At 38.8% G+C, this 22041-nt stretch overlaps 1 protein-coding gene across 3 annotated transcripts in view; it reads left to right on the forward strand.

The window, feature by feature from the left end:
- HOMER1 (homer scaffold protein 1) overlaps positions 1–22041 on the forward strand; it is a 399318-nt gene that overhangs the window by 74314 nt on the left and 302963 nt on the right. Inside the window, exon 1 of one of the 3 annotated variants that reach the window (XM_053701364.1) lies at positions 870–1052. The exons of the other annotated variants lie outside the window; for them this stretch is intronic. Within the exon in view, the coding sequence (XP_053557339.1) occupies positions 961–1052 (92 nt within the window). The 5' untranslated portion in view covers positions 870–960. Of the gene's footprint in view, positions 1–869; positions 1053–22041 lie in introns of those variants that run through there. 3 annotated transcript variants of the gene reach the window in all.

Consider the following 22041-nt stretch of genomic DNA (forward strand, 5'->3'; position numbering starts at 1 on the left):
TTCTTCCCCCTCCCCTACTCTCCCCTGAAACAACAAACTAGAAATACTGGGGATTCTCATATCCCCTATGCTTTTATGCTATAATCCCTTATGTCTTCATTGAAAAGGAGTCAGTTTTTTTTTTATTAATGACTCAATATAACATGATGCTCATACTGTACATTGACATGTTAAATTTTTGGGTCTTTTGACCTTTTCTGTACCCTGTTGATTTCTCAATCTTCTGAGTTGTCAATAAAGCTTTTGAAAACTGTAAAAAAAGATAATGTCCAAATTTAAACTTAAATTGTTGATTAGACAAAAAAAAAGGCTCCATTTCTGTTTAAATGGAGTGATAGCAAAAATGCTAAAAATTCTCTGTTATTTTGGGCAAGTTTTTCTCCAAAAGTCCAGGTAGTGAAGGGGTTAACATTTCCATCTTTTCTGCATTTAAACTGGGATATTAATAGCTTTATAGCTTGATTGATAACTTTACCAAGTTTTTGCATTAAATCTATATTGAAATGCTAATATGTTAGCATCAGGCTTTTGTGTGTGTTTTGCTAATGCAATGTGCTTATGTTGTTCGTTTTTTTGGTTCTTTTACCACATTATTAATGGATTACCCTTGCTATTACATTTTTGTTCTATTTTTATTATTATTATTATTTTAAATTTCATTGCAGATAATATTTTGACCTTTTTTTTTTTTTTTAGTTTGAAAGCTGTTGTACAAACCTTTCAGCCCTTAGAATTATTTTACTTGATATCACTTTGCAAACCAAATATCTAAGAGGGGAGGGGAGGTTTCTATAACCCACAGCATATGTCCTTGGCTTGTTAAAACCACTTAACCATGCCTAGTAAAAAAGTAGTTGTGGCTTGGGAAGTTGAAAGACCACAACTGCTGCAGAACCTTTTTTTGGAAGCAGAACTGTCAGCCTTAACAAAGTTCTATCCTTATATACAAGTTGCTGAACTATGACTTCAGAGAACAGGAAAGCAGAAACTAATGCTGTATTTTCCCGCTGGCTACAGTTTGTAAGAAACCTTTTCAAAATGGATCAATGTAGGTAGGTAAAACTTTTAGAAAATAAAAATCAGGATTTGTTTTTACTATAAATTAAGATAATAAAAAAATATAATGTGTGTGTGTGTGTGTATATATATATATATATATATATATATATATATATATATATATATATATATATATATATATATATATAATTAGCAGAGATAGGTGCACTCTCACGAACAGGAGTATAGTTGCCAGGGTGCTGAATGCAGGTTATGATAAGTAATAGAAGACAGCACACACTGGTCTTGAGCAAAGCAAAAAATAGCTTTAATTAAGTGACGTTTCGGGGACAGATCCCCTTCATCAGACCAAAGCTATTTTTTGCTTTGCTCAAGACCAGTGAGTGTAGTCTTCTATCACACACACACACACACACATATATATATATATATATATATATATATATATATATATATATATATATATATATATATATATATATATATATATATATATATATATATATATATATACTTTCTTTCTATTGTATGTATATCTCCTTTATATCCAAAACTGCTCTCAAGCTACAATTTCTCTTTATAACATTCTTTGAGGGCCCTCGCTCTACTGATGAACTTCTTAGATCAGGGTTTTAGACCATCAGACCTTATGTCTTTTTCTCTGTCTATATATGTCTGCACACAATGAGAGCTTAATGGGACAGTCTAGTATACATTAAACTTTCATTATTCAGATAGGACTTGTAATTTTTTTTTTTTCAAAGGACTTGTAATTTTAATCAACTTTCCAATTTACTTTTATCATCAAAATTGCTTTTTTCTTTTGGTATTCTTAGATTAAACTAAACATAGAGAAGCTCATTTAATTTAATTTCTAAGCCTTTGAGGGCTGCCTCTTATCACATGCTTTTTAAATCTCTTTTCAACACAAAGAGACAGAAAGTACACGTGGACTATATATATATATATATATATATATATATATATATATATATATATATATATATATAAAACACTGTGTTCAGGCACAGGGGTTATTTAAGATTTAGCACAACACAATGCTAAATTTAAAACAATAGATAATAAACAGTCAGTCATGTGATCAGGGGGCTGGAAGAAGGTTCCTAGATGCAAGGTAATCACAGAGGTAGAAAGTGTATTAATATAACTGTGTTGGTTGTGCAAAACTGGGGAATAGGTAATAAAGGGATTAGCTATCTTTTAAAACAATAACAATTCTGTGGTAGACTGTCCTTTTAAATTCTGGTTCCTAATATTTTGGGCTGTCCCTGCATCTTTTAATTAACTTACTACCCTACACATTTTAAGAGTATACATTAGATTCATTTCAAAGTAACAATAAGCAATAGGCCTTTAGCTCTCTTGCTACTAAGCCATTTCACACCACTATGCTAGAGGTGTGTAGCCCTCCTTTCATTTACACATATAATTTGAGTAGGTACCTCACAGAAAAAGTTAAAATATATTGCATTTTTAGGAAATATCTTTAGTTTGCAGAACCATCGTAATATGAAAAAATATCAACAAACGAAATGCAAAAAAATAATATAAATGTTTGTGTCATTTTCTATGGTGTACATAGTAAATGCCAGCATATGGGTCATTATTTCCTAAATAGTTTAAACACAATTTTATTGTCTCAAATTTTAGTATAAGTTCACATTCTTTAAACGGCAAAATGGTATGATTTTATACTTTGTATTGTTCAATTAAAATGAATAATGCTTTGATTTGTAATTCTTTGTTTTGTCATTGTGCACCACTTGAAAATCAGAGGGGATGTGAGAGAGGGGAATTAACTTATTCACAATAAGGGATCACGCACCCCTCTTTACTTAAAGGGGGAGATGGGGTTCCATAGTAGCCCCCCTCCTCAACCACTAGAAATCACTTTTTCTAGTGAGACGAGATCACCATTTTTAACAGTACTCTTCTGCATCCTATTGGGCAATTAACCCTTCATTTGAAATAGGGGAGTATGCCCTTTTCGATTGAGGGGACACTTGTCCATCTAGTCTAAACAGTGGGCTCCCCTCTGTTTAAACATAATTTTAAATGCTGCTGCAGGTTATTACTAATTTTTACGGTGATCACCTGCAACTTACAGGGTCATTGTAAGAGGCAGACTCCCACTTGCCACTTTACATGGCTTGGGGGCTGAGATACGGAGTTGCATTTTAATGGCAATCACCTGTTAATTTGTCAATTTACAGGCACAAGTGACTCCCTTTCAAATGAGGGGTCACTTACCCCTCTAGTTCAACCGGGGGGGAAGGGGGGGGAAGGCGCAATTAGAGCCCTCTCCCCTTCAGGTTAAACAGCATTTCTCCAACATAGGTGTGTCCGGTCCACGGCGTCATCCTTACTTGTGGGATATTCTCTTCCCCAACAGGAAATGGCAAAGAGCCCAGCAAAGCTGGTCACATGATCCCTCCTAGGCTCCGCCTACCCCAGTCATTCTCTTTGCCGTTGTACAGGCAACATCTCCACGGAGATGGCTTAGAGTTTTTTAGTGTTTAACTGTAGTTTTTATTATTCAATCAAGAGTTTGTTATTTTAAAATAGTGCTGGTATGTACTATTTACTCAGAAACAGAAAAGAGATGAAGATTTCTGTTTGTATGAGGAAAATGATTTTAGCAACCGTCACTAAAATCCATGGCTGTTCCACACAGGACTGTTGAGAGCAATTAACTTCAGTTGGGGGAACAGTGAGCAGTCTCTTGCTGCTTGAGGTATGACACATTCTAACAAGACGATGTAATGCTGGAAGCTGTCATTTTCCCTATGGGATCCGGTAAGCCATGTTTATTAAGATAGTAAATAAGGGCTTCACAAGGGCTTATTAAGACTGTAGACTTTTTCTGGGCTAAATCGATTCATTATTAACACATATTTAGCCTTGAGGAATCATTTAATCTGGGTATTTTGATAAGATTATATCGGCAGGCACTGTTTTAGACACCTTATTCTTTAGGGGCTTTCCCAAATCATAGGCAGAGCCTCATTTTCGCGCCGGTGTTGCGCACTTGTTTTTGAGAGGCATGACATGCAGTCGCATGTGAGAGGAGCTCTGATACTTAGAAAAGACTTTCTGAAGGCGTCATTTGGTATCGTATTCCCCTTTGGGCTTGGTTGGGTCTCAGCAAAGCAGATACCAGGGACTGTAAAGGGGTTAAAGTTAAAAACGGCTCCGGTTCCGTTATTTTAAGGGTTAAAGCTTCCAAATTTGGTGTGCAATACTTTTAAGGCTTTAAGACACTGTGGTGAAATTTTGGTGAATTTTGAACAATTCCTTCATATTTTTTCGCAATTGCAGTAATAAAGTGTGTTCAGTTTAAAATTTAAAGTGACAGTAACGGTTTTATTTTAAAACGTTTTTTGTACTTTGTTATCAAGTTTATGCCTGTTTAACATGTCTGAACTACCAGATAGACTGTGTTCTGAATGTGGGGAAGCCAGAATTCCTTCTCATTTAAATAAATGTGATTTATGTGACAATGACAATGATGCCCAAGATGATTCCTCAAGTGAGGGGAGTAAGCATGGTACTGCATCATTCCCTCCTTCGTCTACACGAGTCTTGCCCACTCAGGAGGCCCCTAGTACATCTAGCGCGCCAATACTCCTTACTATGCAACAATTAACGGCTGTAATGGATAATTCTGTCAAAAACATTTTAGCCAAAATGAACACTTATCAGCGTAAGCGCGACTGCTCTGTTTTAGATACTGAAGAGCATGACGACGCTGATAATAATGGTTCTGAAGGGCCCCTAAACCAGTCTGATGGGGCCAGGGAGGTTTTGTCTGAGGGAGAAATTACTGATTCAGGGAACATTTCTCAACAAGCTGAACCTGATGTGATTACGTTTAAATTTAAGTTGGAACATCTCCGCATTCTGCTTAAGGAGGTATTATCCACTCTGGATGATTGTGACAAGTTGGTCATCCCAGAGAAACTATGTAAAATGGACAAGTTCCTAGAGGTCCCGGGGCTCCCAGAAGCTTTTCCTATACCCAAGCGGGTGGCGGACATTGTAAATAAAGAATGGGAAAGGCCCGGTATTCCTTTCGTCCCTCCCCCCATATTTAAAAAATTGTTTCCTATGGTCGACCCCAGAAAGGACTTATGGCAGACAGTCCCCAAGGTCGAGGGAGCGGTTTCCACTTTAAACAAACGCACCACTATACCCATAGAAGATAGTTGTGCTTTCAAAGATCCTATGGATAAAAAATTAGAAGGTTTACTTAAAAAGATGTTTGTTCAGCAGGGTTACCTTCTACAACCAATTTCATGCATTGTCCCTGTCGCTACAGCCGCGTGTTTCTGGTTCGATGAGCTGATAAAGGCGGTCGATAGTGATTCTCCTCCTTATGAGGAGATTATGGACAGAATCAATGCTCTCAAATTGGCTAATTCTTTCACCCTAGACGCCACTTTGCAATTGGCTAGGTTAGCGGCTAAGAATTCTGGGTTTGCTATTGTGGCGCGCAGAGCGCTTTGGTTGAAATCTTGGTCAGCTGATGCGTCTTCCAAGAACAAGCTACTTAACATTCCTTTCAAGGGGAAAACGCTGTTTGGCCCTGACTTGAAAGAGATTATCTCTGATATCACTGGGGGTAAGGGCCACGCCCTTCCTCAGGATCGGCCTTTCAAGGCAAAAAATAAACCTAATTTTCGTCCCTTTCGTAGAAACGGACCAGCCCAAAGTGCTACGTCCTCTAAGCAAGAGGGTAATACTTCTCAAGCCAAGCCAGCTTGGAGACCAATGCAAGGCTGGAACAAGGGAAAGCAGGCCAAGAAACCTGCCACTGCTACCAAGACAGCATGAAATGTTGGCCCCCGATCCGGGACCGGATCTGGTGGGGGGCAGACTCTCTCTCTTCGCTCAGGCTTGGGCAAGAGATGTTCTGGATCCTTGGGCGCTAGAAATAGTCTCCCAAGGTTATCTTCTGGAATTCAAGGGGCTTCCCCCAAAGGGGAGGTTCCACAGGTCTCAGTTGTCTTCAGACCACATAAAAAGACAGGCATTCTTACATTGTGTAGAAGACCTGTTAAAAATGGGAGTGATCCATCCTGTTCCATTAGGAGAACAAGGGATGGGGTTCTACTCCAATCTGTTCATAGTTCCCAAAAAAGAGGGAACGTTCAGACCAATCTTAGATCTCAAGATCTTAAACAAGTTTCTCAGGGTTCCATCGTTCAAGATGGAAACCATTCGAACTATTCTTCCTTCCATCCAGGAAGGTCAATTCATGACCACGGTGGATTTAAAGGATGCGTATCTACATATTCCTATCCACAAGGAACATCATCGGTTCCTAAGGTTCGCATTCCTGGACAAGCATTACCAGTTCGTGTCGCTTCCTTTCGGATTAGCCACTGCTCCAAGGATTTTCACAAAGGTACTAGGGTCCCTTCTAGCTGTGCTAAGACCAAGGGGCATTGCTGTAGTACCTTACTTGGACGACATTCTGATTCAAGCGTCGTCCCTTCCTCAAGCAAAGGCTCACACGGACATTGTCCTGGCCTTTCTCAGATCTCACGGATGGAAAGTGAACGTGGAAAAGAGTTCTCTATCTCCGTCAACAAGGGTTCCCTTCTTGGGAACAATAATAGACTCCTTAGAAATGAGGATTTTTCTGACAGAGGCCAGAAAAACAAAACTTCTAGACTCTTGTCGGATACTTCATTCCGTTCCTCTTCCTTCCATAGCGCAGTGCATGGAAGTGATAGGTTTGATGGTAGCGGCAATGGACATAGTTCCTTTTGCGCGCATTCATCTAAGACCATTACAACTGTGCATGCTCAGTCAGTGGAATGGGGACTATACAGACTTGTCTCCGAGGATACAAGTAAATCAGAGGACCAGAGACTCACTCCGTTGGTGGCTGTCCCTGGACAACCTGTCACAAGGGATGACCTTCCGCAGACCAGAGTGGGTCATTGTCACGACCGACGCCAGTCTGATGGGCTGGGGCGCGGTCTGGGGATCCCTGAAAGCTCAGGGTCTTTGGTCTCGGGAAGAATCTCTTCTACCGATAAATATTCTGGAACTGAGAGCGATATTCAATGCTCTCAAGGCTTGGCCTCAGCTAGCGAGGGCCAAGTTCATACGGTTTCAATCAGACAACATGACAACTGTTGCGTACATCAACCATCAGGGGGGAACAAGGAGTTCCCTAGCGATGGAAGAAGTGACCAAAATCATTCTATGGGCGGAGTCTCACTCCTGCCACCTGTCTGCTATCCACATCCCAGGAGTGGAAAATTGGGAAGCGGATTTTCTGAGTCGTCAGACATTGCATCCGGGGGAGTGGGAACTCCATCCGGAAATCTTTGCCCAAGTCACTCAACTGTGGGGCATTCCAGACATGGATCTGATGGCCTCTCGTCAGAACTTCAAAGTTCCTTGCTACGGGTCCAGATCCAGGGATCCCAAGGCGGCTCTAGTGGATGCACTAGTAGCACCTTGGACCTTCAAACTAGCTTATGTGTTCCCGCCGTTTCCTCTCATCCCCAGGCTGGTAGCCAGGATCAATCAGGAGAGGGCGTCGGTGATCTTGAAAGCCTGTAACTAGAAAGATTTACCACAAGATTTGGAAAAAATATATCTGTTGGTGTGAATCTAAAGGATTCCCTTGGGACAAGGTTAAGATTCCTAAGATTCTATCCTTCCTTCAAGAAGGATTGGAAAAAGGATTATCTGCAAGTTCCCTGAAGGGACAGATTTCTGCCTTGTCTGTGTTACTTCACAAAAAGCTGGCAGCTGTGCCAGATGTTCAAGCCTTTGTTCAGGCTCTGGTTAGAATCAAGCCTGTTTACAAACCTTTGACTCCTCCTTGGAGTCTCAACTTAGTTCTTTCAGTTCTTCAGGGGGTTCCGTTTGAACCCTTACATTCCGTTGATATTAAGTTATTATCTTGGAAAGTTTTGTTTTTGGTTGCAATTTCTTCTGCTAGAAGAGTTTCAGAATTATCTGCTCTGCAGTGTTCTCCTCCTTATCTGGTGTTCCATGCAGATAAGGTGGTTTTACGTACTAAACCTGGTTTTCTTCCAAAAGTTGTTTCTAACAAAAACATTAACCAGGAGATTATCGTACCTTCTCTGTGTCCGAAACCAGTTTCGAAGAAGGAACGTTTGTTGCACAATTTGGATGTTGTTCGCGCTCTAAAATTCTATTTAGATGCTACAAAGGATTTTAGACAAACATCTTCCTTTGTTTGTTGTTTATTCCGGTAAAAGGAGAGGTCAAAAAGCAACTTCTACCTCTCTCTCTTTTTGGATTAAAAGCATCATCAGATTGGCTTACGAGACTGCCGGACGGCAGCCTCCCGAAAGAATCACAGCTCATTCCACTAGGGCTGTGGCTTCCACATGGGCCTTCAAGAACGAGGCTTCTGTTGATCAGATATGTAGGGCAGCGACTTGGTCTTCACTGCACACTTTTACCAAATTTTACAAGTTTGATACTTTTGCTTCTTCTGAGGCTATTTTTGGGAGAAAGGTTTTGCAAGCCGTGGTGCCTTCCATTTAGGTGACCTGATTTGCTCCCTCCCTTCATCCGTGTCCTAAAGCTTTGGTATTGGTTCCCACAAGTAAGGATGACGCCGTGGACCGGACACACCTATGTTGGAGAAAACAGAATTTATGTTTACCTGATAAATTACTTTCTCCAACGGTGTGTCCGGTCCACGGCCCGCCCTGGTTTTTTAATCAGGTCTGATAATTTATTTTCTTTAACTACAGTCACCACGGTATCATATGGTTTCTCCTATGCAAATATTCCTCCTTAACGTCGGTCGAATGACTGGGGTAGGCGGAGCCTAGGAGGGATCATGTGACCAGCTTTGCTGGGCTCTTTGCCATTTCCTGTTGGGGAAGAGAATATCCCACAAGTAAGGATGACGCCGTGGACCGGACACACCGTTGGAGAAAGTAATTTATCAGGTAAACATAAATTCTGTTTTTAAATGCTGCTGCAGGTAATTGCTGTTAATACTATGATCACCTTCAGCTTTCAGGGGTATGTAACCTCATTTGACAGGATAGCCTTGTTCTTGTAAGTGGCTTGGGGGCTGAGATATGGGCTTGAAACCCTAACAACCCCCCCTGCACCCTGGCTAACTGCTTCAGCAACCCGTAGTCCTGCTCCCCTGTGAGAACACCATGTACACCTGGTGTGCAGGAAGAAGGCATCTCCTTTCCCCATCTGCACTGAATGGGTCCCCAGGATCCAATCGGAGGGGGAACCCCAAGATGGCAAAACATGTTCATCATCCGCACTGCAGAAGTAGATGCAAATACGTTTCAAATAATGAATAAACAATTCTAAGATTTTTTTTTATTTTTTTTTATTGATTTTTTTTGTATTACCACAGAGTTATAGTTTAAGTTTGCATGGGCATTCTTCATTAAATTGAGAAAAAAGAAGTGTCTGTACCTGGCTTAAATGAATTGTATTAGGAATGTGTTTAATGAACATGAAAAACAAAACTTTTGTTTCATAATTCGCTTAGAGACAAATATTTCAACAACTTTCCAATTTATTTCAATTATCAAGTTTGCTTAAAGGTACTACAATATAATTTTTGCTTTAAAAGATAGGTAATCCCTTTATTACCCATTCCCCAGTTTTGCATAACCAACAGTTATATTAAAGGGACAGTAAAGTAAAAAAAAAAAAAATCTTTCATGATTTAAATAGGGCATGCAATTTTTAAACAACTTTCCAATTTACTTTTATTACCAATTTTGCTTTGTTCTTTTGGTATTCTTAGTTGAAAGCTAAATCTAGGAGGTTCATGTGCTAATTTCTTAGACCTTGAAGACTGCCTCTAATCTGAAAGCATTTTGACAGTTTTCCACCACTAGAGGGAGTTAGTTCATGTGTTTCATATAGCTAACATTAAGCTCAGGCATGTGAAGCTCATAGGAGTCGGCACTGATTGGCTAAAAAGTTCTGTCAAAAGAACTGAAACAAGGGGGCAGTTTGCAGAGGCATAGATACAAGTTAATCACAGAGGTAAAAAGTATATTAGTATAACTGCAAAATTATGCAAAATTGGGGAATGGGTTATAAAGGGATTATCTTTCTTTTTAAACAACAAAAATTCTGGTGTTTACTGTCCCTTTAATACACTTTTTTTTTATTTTTACCTCTGATTACCTTTTCTTTCATGTAATTAGCAAGAGTCCATGAGCTAGTGACGTATGGGATATACATTCCTACCAGGAGGGGCAAAGTTTCCCAAACCTTAAAATGCCTATAAATAAACCCCTCACCACACCCACAATTCAGTTTTACAAACTTTGCCTCCCATGGAGGTGGTGAAGTAAGTTTGTGCTAGATTCTACGTTGATATGCGCTTTGCAGCAGGCTGAAGCCCAGTTTTCCTCTCAGAGTGCAGTGAATGGCAGAGGGATGTGAAGAGAGTATTGCCTATTTGAATACAATGGTCTTCCTCTAGGGGATCTATTTCATAGGTTCTCTGTTATCGGTCGTAGAGATTTCTTCTCCTACCTCCTTTTTTAAATCGACAATATACTCTTATATACCATTACCTCTACTGATTCTCGTTTCAGTACTGGTTTGGCTATCTACTATATGTAGATGAGTGTCCTGGGGTAAGTAAGTCTTATTTTTTGTGACACTCTAAGCTATGGTTGGGCACTTTATATGTAAAGTTCTAAATATATGTCTTTAAACTTATATTTGCCATGATTCAGGGTAATCAGTATTCCTTCATTCAGACTGTCGGTTTCATTATTTTGGGATAATGCATATGAATAAATATTATTTTTCTTACCTTGAAAATTTTCAATTGACTATTTTTCCCTGCGGGCTGTTAGGCTCGCGGGGGCAGAAAATGCTTCATTTTATTGCGTCATTCTTGGCGCAAACTTTTTTGGCGCAAAATCTTGTAATTTCCGGCGTCGTCGTTGACGCCGGAAGTTGTTTGTAGTTACGTAATTTTTTTGACGCATGTGTATTCAGACGTTTTTTTGCGCCAAAAAATGTGGGCGTCTGTTTCGACGTCAGAGGATGTGGTGTCATACTTGGCGCCAAAAAATATGGGCGTTGTACTTAGCGCCAATAATGTGGCCGTCATATTTGGCGCCAAAAATGTGGGCGTCATACTTGTTCCACTTTTTTCTCACATTATTTAAGTCTCACTTTTTTGTTGCTTCTGGTTGCTAGAAGCTTGTTTATTTTGCATTTTTTCCCATTCCTGAAACTGTCATTTAAGGAATTTGATAAATTATGCTTTATATGTTGTTTTTTTCTATTACATATTGCAAGATATTCAAAACACTGTTCCTGTATCAAGAAATGCTGAGGGATTCCTGTTGACTGATATCAGTCCTACCAAAGCTAAGTTCATTTATTTTAATGTTATGAATGTTTATCTTTAGCTATGGTTTGTAATAAGTTATCATGATAAACTTTTACATGCAGAATCCATTAGTATTTATGCTTTATATATTGCTATTCTTTTTATATCTTATGTACAAGATATACTTAGAAATTTATAAGAATATTTTTCTGATTCTATTTTAAAGGCTTTGTCTGACGTCCCGCCTTCTAATAAAATGTTTAGGTCTTTTTCAAACTTCTTTTTTTAGTTGTTGAAGTTTCAAATGACCAACAACATAATGAATTATCCTTATCTGATGGTGCTTTTTTTCTCATTCAGAATTTTTCTTCATCAGATATTGACACTAACAAATCTACTTTTTTTCTTTATTAGAGTACATTTGTTCTTTGTTCAAAAGGTGTTGATTATTTTGGATATTGAAATATCTAGTTCTTTTGATTTTAAAGACTAGCTAACATTTAAATTCTGCTTATTTATCTTCTGTGGTTTCTTCAGAGGTTTTTTCCAGTTCCTAATACTAGGGAATGGAATAGGCTGAGAATTTTCTTTTAGTCCTTCTTTAAGGTTTTTAAATTGTATTCTTTGCCGGCAGTTAATTTTCAGTTTTGAGGAAAGATTCCCCAAGTTAATGTGGCTATCTCTACTCCTGCTAAATATACTATTATTCTTATAGCAAATGGTATTTATTTTTTCCTTCAGATGTCGTATCTTATTTAAGGAAAATTATTTTCACGTACTTTTTCTTAGATCTGTAATTTATTTGTCTGATGTTGCAAATTGCTGCATCTTTCTGGTTGGATACTTTAAGATCGAGTATCGGATTATGATTTGTTTAGCATTGTTAAAAGGACAAAATCTTCTACTTATTTGAAATTCAGACTAAGTGCTATTGCATTGTCTTGTTATCTTGCATTTGTTGATTGTGCAAGTCCAGTGTGTTGTCTGATCCTTTAACTTTATTAACATGCTAATAATTTCATTTGTGTTGTCATTTTATTAAATATTTTCGCAAATGAGGTTTAATCTATGTCTTTAGCTATTTTAGCTAGAAGAACTTTGTGATTTCAATCTTGGAATGCTAATTTGAATTCTAAAATCCATATTTCTTTTTTTCCAAGATATTCAATTATTTGGTTCATAATTGGATTCAATTATTTAACTGTTACTCTGGGCTTCAAGATTAAGTTCTAAGACTAAAACTTTAAGCTTATTTTAGTTTTCTGTTCTTACTAAGGAACGGAATCCCGAATTCTTCCCCAAGTAACATATTTATTTTTTCAATTAAGTTCAAAGTGAGCTCCCCAAATTTGCATATAGGTGCGATTCTTATTCCAGCTTGCCTGGAAAGGGGCAGGTTAAGACTTTTTTTGAAATTTGTTTGGTTCTATTCGGTCCAAACTTCTTAAACTTTGGGTACAGAATAGGTTTCAGAGTAAAACCGTCTGTGAGAAGTCTTTTTCTCTATCATATTCCAGTAAGACTAACACTTTCCTGAAGTGTGTCTCAGACATGGAGTTTTCTGGGGTATTTATTCCAGTTTCATTTTAGGAACTGGGTTTTGGGGTTTTATTCAAGACTATTCATTGTTCCAAAGATAGAAAATCTTTTGAACTGTCATATAAGTGTACCATCTTTTAGAATGGTGTTTATATGGTCTATTCTGTCTTTTTGGTCAGTGATGGCATTATTTGTTTACAATAGATACAATAGATGCATATCTTCATTTTCTGTTTTCATTCAGATTTTACATTTCTGAGATTCTCTTTTTTTTTGACAAGCATTACCAATTTGTTGCTTTTCCTTCTGGTCTAGCGACAGCTCTAAGAATCTTTTCAAGGTTCTCAGTGTTCCTTATTTGGACGGTATCGTGGTACTGGCTCAGTCTTTTCGTTCTGCGGAATCTCATACGAATCAACTTTGTTGTTTCTTCAAGACTTGGTTAGAGGATCTTTTTATCAAAAGCTCCTTGATTTCTCACACAAGGGTCACCTTTTTTAGGTTTCCAGATAGATTGTGTCAATGTTTTTGTCTCTAACAGACAAGTAACAAGTTTATTGGGTTCTGTTTGTCGGAACCTTCAGTCTCTATTATTTCCTTCAAGTTGCTATATATGCATGGAAGTTTTAGGTTTCATGGCTGCAGCATTGGATTCGATTCCCTTTGCTCATTTCATAGGAAACCTTTCCAATTTTTATGCTGAATAATGGTGCAGGGATTCTAGGATATCACTTTTTATATCTTTGAATCCTAATATTTAACTATCTTTGATTCGGTGGTTAAGATCACCATCATTTAGTTCTACAGGTCTCTTCGGTTCTTTCAACCTGGACCATGATCTCTACAGATGCGAGTCTTTTAGGTTGGGAGACTGTCTGAGGATCTCTGTCAGCACAAGGGGTTTGGAAATCTCTGGAGGCGAGATTACCATTTGATATTTTGGAGCTTCGTGCATTCTCAGAGTTCTTCAGTTTGGTTGCTTTTTGAAGAAAAGACGTTTTTTCAGACAGACAATGTCACAACTGTGGCGTATGTCAATCATCAGGGTGGGACTGTCAGTCTTTAGGCTGTGACAGAAGTATCTCGGATATTTGCTTGGGCTAAATCCAGCTCCTATCTAATTTCTGTGGTCTTTTTCCCAGGTATAGACAATTGGTAAGCGGATTATCTCTGTTAATCAAGCTTTACATCCGGGAGAATGGTCTCTTTACCCAGATATGTTTTTCAATTTTTCAGATGTGAGGGCTTCCAGAAATAGATCTGATGGCATCTGATCTAAACAAGGAACTTCCCAGGGGCCTGTTCAGGTCCTGGGATCCTCAGGCGGAAGTAGTGTATGCATTATCACTTCCTTGGAATTATCAATCTGCCTATATTTTTTCATCTCTGGTTCTTCTTTTTAGAGTGATTTTCTAAATCATCAGAGACCAATCTTTGGTGTGGCTGGTGGCTCCAGCATGGCCACACAGGTTTTGGTATATGGTTCTTGTTCGGATGTCCAGTTGCCAATCTTGGTTACTTCCATTAAGGCCAGACCTTATATATTAACATTCGTTTTTTTCATCAGGAATTCAAACTATTAATTTGATGGTATGAAAATTTAACGCTTGGTACTTAGTCATAGAAGTTTCTCTGACTCCGTGATTAATACTATGTTGCAGGCTCATAAATCTGTGTCTAGTAGGATTTATTATCGAGTTTGGAAGATTTACATCTCATGATGCTCTTATGAATTCTCTTGGCATTCTTTTAGAATTCCTAGGATTTTATAGTTTCTTCATAAGATTTTGTCTGCATGTTCCTTGAAAGAACAAATCTCTGCTTTTTCTGTGCTGTTTCACAGTAAGAATTGCTAAATCTTTCTGATATTCATTGTTTTGTTCAGGCTTTGGTTCATATCAAGCCTGTCATTTAAGCCAATTTCTCCTCCTTGGAGCCTTAATTTGGTTCTGAAGGCTTTACAGGCTCTTCTGTTTGAGCATATGCTTTCTTTGGACATTAATTACTTTCATGGAAAGTATTGTTCTTTTTAGACATCTCTTCAGCTAGAACAGTTTTTTTTAATTATCTGTTCTTTCTTGTGAATCTCCTTTTTTCTGATTTTTCATCAGGATAAGGTGGTTTTTGCTGTCCTCATTTCAATTTTTAGCTAAAGTTGTGAATTCTACCAACATTAGTAGAGGAATTATTGTCCCTTCCTTGTGTCCTAATTCTAAGAATTCTTTGGCAAGATTCTTACATTCTTTGGATGTGGTAAGAGTTTTGAAATATTATGTTGAAGCTACTCAGATTTCAGACAGACTTCTAGTCTATTTGTTATCTTTTCTGGTTTTAGGAAAGGTCAGAAGGCTTCTGCCTTTTCTTTGGCATCTTGGTTAAAGCTTTTGATTCATCATGCTTATTTGGAGTCGGGTTAATCTCCGCCTCTGAGGATTACGGCTCATTCTACTAGGTCAGTTTCTACTTCCTGGACTTTTAAGAATGGAGCTTCTGTTGATCAGATTTGCAAAGCAATGACTTGGTCTTCTTTGCATACTTTTACTAAATTCTACCATTTTGATGTTTTCTCTTCTTCAGAAGCAGTTTTTGGTAGAAAAGTACTTCAGGCAGCTGTTTCAGTTTGATTCTTCTGCTTATATTTCAGTTTTGATTTGGGTAGTGGATTAATTTTTTCAGCGGAATTGGCTGTCTTTATTTTATCCCTCCCTCTCTAGTGACTCTTGCGTGGAAGTTCCACATCTTGGGTATCTGCTATCCCATACGTCACTAGCTCATGGACTCTTGCTAATTAAATGAAAGAAAACATAATTTATTTAAGAACTTACCTGATAAATTCATTTCTTTCATATTAGCAAGAGTCCATGAGGCCCACCCTTTTTGTGGTGGTTATGATTTTTTTTTGTATAAAGCACAATTATTCCAATTCCTTATTTTTGATGCTTTCGCTCCTTTCTTATCACCCCACTTCTTGGCTATTCGTTAAACTGAATTGTGGGTGTGGTGAGGGGTGTATTTATAGGCATTTTAAGGTTTGGGAAACTTTGCCCCTCCTGGTAGGAATGTATATCCCATACGTCACTAGCTCATGGACTCTTGCTAATTACATGAAAGAAATGAATTTATCAGGTAAGTTCTTACATAAATTATGTTGTATCTAAGAATCTTCTGACAGCCCCCTGATCACATGACTTTTAGTGATTATCTATTGACTTGTATTTTAGCCAATTAGTGCTGTGTTTTGCTGACTCTTAAATAACTCCACAGGTGTGAGCACAATCGATATTGCCCACATGAACTAGCAGTCTACTGTTGTGAAAAGCTAATAAAAAAGCATGTGATAAGAGTCTGTCTGTAGTGACTAAGAAACTGGCAGAAATTTAGAGGTTTAAATGTTATAAAGTGTACTAATATAACAATGTTGGTTATGTAAAGCTGGGAAATGGGTAGTAAAGGCGTTATCTTTTTAAACAATAAAAATTTTAGTGTAGACTGTCCCTTTTAATTCTCTTATTCTAGTATTCTTTATTGCAGCAGTGCTGATTGCATCAGGTGAGCCAATAACAAGAGGCATATATGTGCAGCTACCAATCAGCAGCTGGCTCCCGGTAGTGCATTGCTGCTCATGACCCTGCCTAGATATACTTGTCAAGGATACCTAGAGAACAAAGCACATTAGATAATACAAATGAATTGTAAAGTTGTTTCTAATTATGTCATATCTGAATCCATACAAAATAGATTTCATGTCCCTTTTTTAAATACAATAAACTACACTAATTAGTATAATATGAACAGGTATCTGTTTGTATGTTCATGTTTTTGTCACTTTAAATAACTTTTTTTAGGCAATTAGATGAAAAAATGTGATTGAAATTTGGTAATTTACATAAATCTGTTGGTCATTAGAAACCATGAAATTGAAGCAAATCAGTATTTTTTTCAGCTATTGGAATAAGGCAAACTACATTTTTTTTTTCTCCCTTCGAGTAATACATGTTATCAACAGATAAAGAAACATGGGGGTAGAGATTTTAGAAGAAGGGGGGGGATAAGGAGCTCAGTTTTGGACACATTTTGCTATAAGGTAGTAAGAGGATATACAAGATGAAATTAGAAAGATGGTTAGACTAGTGGTTACACTAGTTAGCAAGGAAACGGGATAGATCTGGTCTAGAGAGGTAGTTTTGGATGTCATCTGCATATACATGATATTGTAACCCATAGGACTTCATTAAAGTACCTAATGATGATGTATAGATTGAGAAGGGGCAAAGAACAGAGACTTGTAGTAAAGGAGCAGAGGATGCACCAGAGAAGACTTCACTAAAGGTATGGTTAGATAGGTATAGGAAGAGAACCACAAGAGTACTTTGTCACAAATGGCGAAGGATTGGAGAGTGTTAGGCGTTATCTTAAGTGGGGGGTGTCAGTTAGCACTTAGCAGTATTCTACACCTTCACCTGGAACTGAATGGGTTACCTGACAAGATACTACTTTGAAGTAAGAGTGTGGTTAGCAGTTTCAAAGGCTGCAGACAGATCGAGAAGGATTAACAGAGAGAATTGGCCTTTCGATTTTGCCTTCGGTAGTTCAGTGTGGGAACATTTGCATAGGTAGCAAGTCAGAGGAGTGTGCCAGGGCTGAGGATGAGTGGATGCTTTTTTAAGCTATGGTAGGAGGTGCCAAATTGTCAAGGGCCGATGTAAGAGTGGAGTTGTAGTGGCAGATTGCTCTCTTCCAGCTTCTCCTTTTTCCTGCCCTGACCAGAGGTTTGAGAGGTGTTGCTGATCTAGTGACTTAAAGGGACAGTCAACTCCAGAATTGTTATTGTTAAATAACATAGATAATCCCTTTATGGCCTATTCCCAAGTTTTGCATAACCAACATGTTTATTTTAATACACTTTTTACCTTTGCAATTACCTTGTATCTAAACCTCTAAAGACTGCTCCTTTATTTCGGTTCAGCGGTTGAAATCCCCAAGAATGAGGACAGGGGTGTCTGAGGAGAGTAAATAAGGTAGCCAAGCAGCAAAATTATTGAGAAATGGAGTTGAGGAACCAGGGAGTGATATATAACTGCAGCACATATAGAGAGGGGAGATAATAAGTGATTCATGTTGGGTTTGAAGGAAGAAAATGTGAGAGAAGAAAGGGTTTGTGTTGAGAAGTACGAGAGGAAAGTAAAATACCTATACCACCTTCTTGTCTGTTTCCAGACCTAGGGGTGTGGCTGAAGTGGAGACCCCTATGTGACAATGCAGCAGTGGAGACTGTGTCTAAAGAAGAGATACAGGATTCTTTGAGAGCCAGATGTTTGGGGCAATAGGTGATGAAGAGGCCATGGATAGAAACGAGCTTATAGCAAACAGAGCGAGAGTAGACATGGGCATTCTTCATCTTCATTTTCTGCCAAATGCGGAAGTAGGTGGCCCCTTCTTGACTTTGGCTCTTTTCATTGTTGGATTTATGCTTGTGAAAGTCCACAACACTAAGTGCACAAGGGAAGAGGATGTTGACTTTAGATACAAAAGGAATTTGAGTAAGGTTTCCAGAGTTCTGATTTTTAGGTCTATAGAAAGCCATACATGGGTGGGTGAAGTTAGGATGTTATGTGGGATTGAGGGAGGTATCACCAGCAGCTAGTTTTCGCAAGAGGTAGTGACCTAAGATGAGATACAGATTTGCAGTATTGAGTGTCTTTGGGAAGAGGTGCAGGGATGAGAGATAGTTTAAGAATGTGTGAAGTTCATGAGAGAAAAAGTGAGGTGAGGGTAATAGAGAAGGCCAATGAATGTAGCAGGTGGCAAGGAGTAAATGAATAATAGTTTGTTATAGAGACAAGAGGTAGTAGAATGTAACATGAAGATATTGAACATTTTCAAAATAAGGGAATAAGTGAGTCACATAAAACACAGAATAACAACATAGTTGAAGGGTTTTTGGGCGGTCTCAAACATGCCAAACTTCATTTGTATGATCACAGTAATTTGTTTATACTGTTTGCTACATCTTCAATAAAGCTTTTTCAAAAATATTTTTTCTTCTACTAGATACGACAAGTCCACTGATTCATCCTTACTTGTGGGATATTATCCTCCTGCTAACAGGAAGTAACAAAGAGCACCACAGCAGAGCTGTATATATAGCTCCTCCCTTCTCTCCACCCCCAGTCATTCTCTTTGCCTATACTAAGTAATAGGAAGAGGTAAAGTGAAAGAGGTGATTAAAATGATAGTTTTTATTTTCTTCAAGCAAGACATTTTTATTTTAAATGGTACCGGTGAGTGCTATTTTTCCCAGGCGTTTTTCATGCTACAAGCATTGAGGTATGTTCAGTCATTTTTTTTCTGGAGAGACTGTGTTTTTACTAGGCAGTGAGACATCGATGTAGATGGGTGGGGCCTAATTTCGTGCCTCAGATGCGCAGTTGAATTCCCCATGCAAGCTCCAGCTCCGGTGGGCCTAAACTGAAAGATTTGGCCTAAACAAAGTGAGAGTGATTTTACAGACCCCTCAGGGCAGGTAGGCGCCACAGCAGAGCTGTGGCGAGGTGCAGGGGGTTGATTGTTTAATTTCCTAACGTTTTTGAGTAACGTTTTTTTCCATTAAGGGTTAAGCATACCTTGTGGTGCAATCTTAGCTGGCAAGATAAGACACATATATAGTAAAATTAAGATAATTATAACATTTTAGAGCAGTTTTGGAAAAATTGTACACTTTTCTTTCTCTTAAAGACGCAGTACTGTTTTTCAGATTATTTTTTCACTAAATAAAGTGTTTTCAAGCCTGTTTGTGGTCATTGCTAGCCTGTTTTGACATGTCTGACATTGAGGAAAGTCAATGTTCTATGTGTTTAGAAGCCATTGTGGAACCCCCACTTAAAATGTGTCCCTCATGTACTGAAAGGGCCTTACATTGCAAAGAACATATTTTAGCTGATAAAAGTATGTCTCAGGATGATTCTCAGTCAGAAGAGAATCAGGTTATTCCATCTAATTCTCCCCAAGTGTCACAACCTTTAACACCCGCTCAAGCGATGCCTAGTACTTCTAGTGTGTCTAATTCTTTCACCCTGCAAGATATGGCTGCAGTTATGTCTACTACCCTTACAGAGGTATTATCTAAACTGCCAGGTTTACAGGGTAAGTGCAGCAGGTCAGGTATTAGAGTAAATGCTGAGCCCTCTGATGCTTTATTGGCCATCTTCGATGTACCCTCACAGTGTTCTGATTTGGGGGTGGGGGAATTGCTGTTTTAGGGAGAGCTTTCAGATTCAGGAAAGATGTTCCCTCAAACAGACTCAGATGTGGCGGCCTTTAAGTTTAAGCTTGAACACCTCCGATTGTTGCTCAGGGATGTTTTAGCGACTTTGTATGATTGTGACCCTATTGTCATCCCACCAGAGAAATTGTGTAAAATGGATAAATATCTAGAGGTCCCTACTTACACTAATGTTTTTCCAGTCCCTAGAAGAATTTCGGACATTGTTACTAAGGAATGGGATAGACCAGGCATTCCGTTCTCTCCCCCTCCTACTTTTAGGAAAATGTTTCCCATATCTGACACCATTCGGAATTCGTGGCAGATGGTCCCTAAGGTGGAGGGAGCTATTTCTACCCTGGCTAAGCGTACAACTATATCTATTGAGGACAGTTGTGCTTTCAAAGAGCCTATGGACAAAAAATTAGAGGGTCTTTTGAAGAAATTGTTTATTCATCAGGGTTTTCTTCTACAACCTATAGCGTGCATTGTTCCAGTAACTACTGCAGCAGCTTTTTGGTTTAAGACTCTAGAGGAGTCTCTTAAGGTTGAGACCCCATTAGATGATATTTTGGATAGAATTAAGGCTCTCAAGCTAGCTAATTCTTTTATTACAGATGCCGCTTTTCAAATGGCTAAATTAGCGGCAAAGAATGCAGGCTTTGCCATTTTAGTGCGTAGAGCATTATGGCTTAAGTCTTGGTCTGCTGATGTGTCATCAAAATCCAAGCTTTTGGCTATTCCTTTTAAGGGTAAGACCCTATTCGGGCCTGAACTAAAGGAGATCATTTCCGACATTACAGGAGGTAAAGATCATGCCCTTCCTCAGGACAAGAAGGTTAAAATGAGGGCCAAACAGAATAATTTTCGTTCCTTTCGAAACTTTAAAGGTGTACCTTCTACTTCCTCCTCCACCACTAAGCAGGAGGAGAATTTTGCACAATCCAAGTCAGTCTGGAGACCGAACCAGACCTGGAATAAAGGTAAACAGGCCAAGAAGCCCGCTGCTGCTACCAAGACAGCATGAAGGGGCAGCCCCTGAGCCGGGACCGGATCTAGTAGGGGGCAGACTTTCTCTCTTTGCTCAGGCTTGGGCAAGAGATGTTCAGGATCCCTGGGCATTAGAAATCGTGACCCAGGGGTATCCACTAGAATTCAAGGATTCTCTCCCAAGAGGGAGATTTCATCTTTCACGTTTGTCTGTAGACCAGACAAAAAGAGAGGCGTTCTTACGCTGTGTAGAAGACCTATATACCATGGGTGTAATCTGCCCAGTTCCAAAACTAGAACAGGGGCAGGGGTTTTTAGATTTTTACTCAAATCTGTTCGTGGTTCCCAAAAAAGAGGGAACCTTCAGACCCATTTTAGATCTAAAATGTCTAAACAAATTTCTCAGAGTCCCATTGTTCAAGATGGAGACCATACGAACAATTTTACCAATGATCCAGGAGGGTCAATATATGACCACCGTGGATTTGAAGGATGCGTATCTTCACATTCCTATCCACAAAGATCATCACCAGTTTCTCAGGTTCGCCTTCCTGGACAAACATTACCAGTTTGTGGCCCTCCCTTTCGGGTTGGCCACAGCTCCCAGAATCTTCATAAAGGTGCTAGGGTCCCTCCTGGCGGTTCTAAGGCCGCGGGGCATAACAGTGGCGCCCTATCTGGATGATATTTTGATTCAGGCGTCAACTTACCATCTAGCCAAATCTCACACGGACATCGTGTTGGCTTTTCTAAGAACTCACGGGTGGAAGGTAAACATACAAGAGAGTTCACTAGTTTCCATTCCTAGGAACTCTGATAGGATCTTTGACTTTCTGACCTCCGTCAGAAAATTTTTCATGTCTAACTACTT

The sequence above is a fragment of the Bombina bombina genome, chromosome 2, assembly GCF_027579735.1.
Source record: "Bombina bombina isolate aBomBom1 chromosome 2, aBomBom1.pri, whole genome shotgun sequence".
NCBI lineage: Eukaryota > Metazoa > Chordata > Amphibia > Anura > Bombinatoridae > Bombina > Bombina bombina.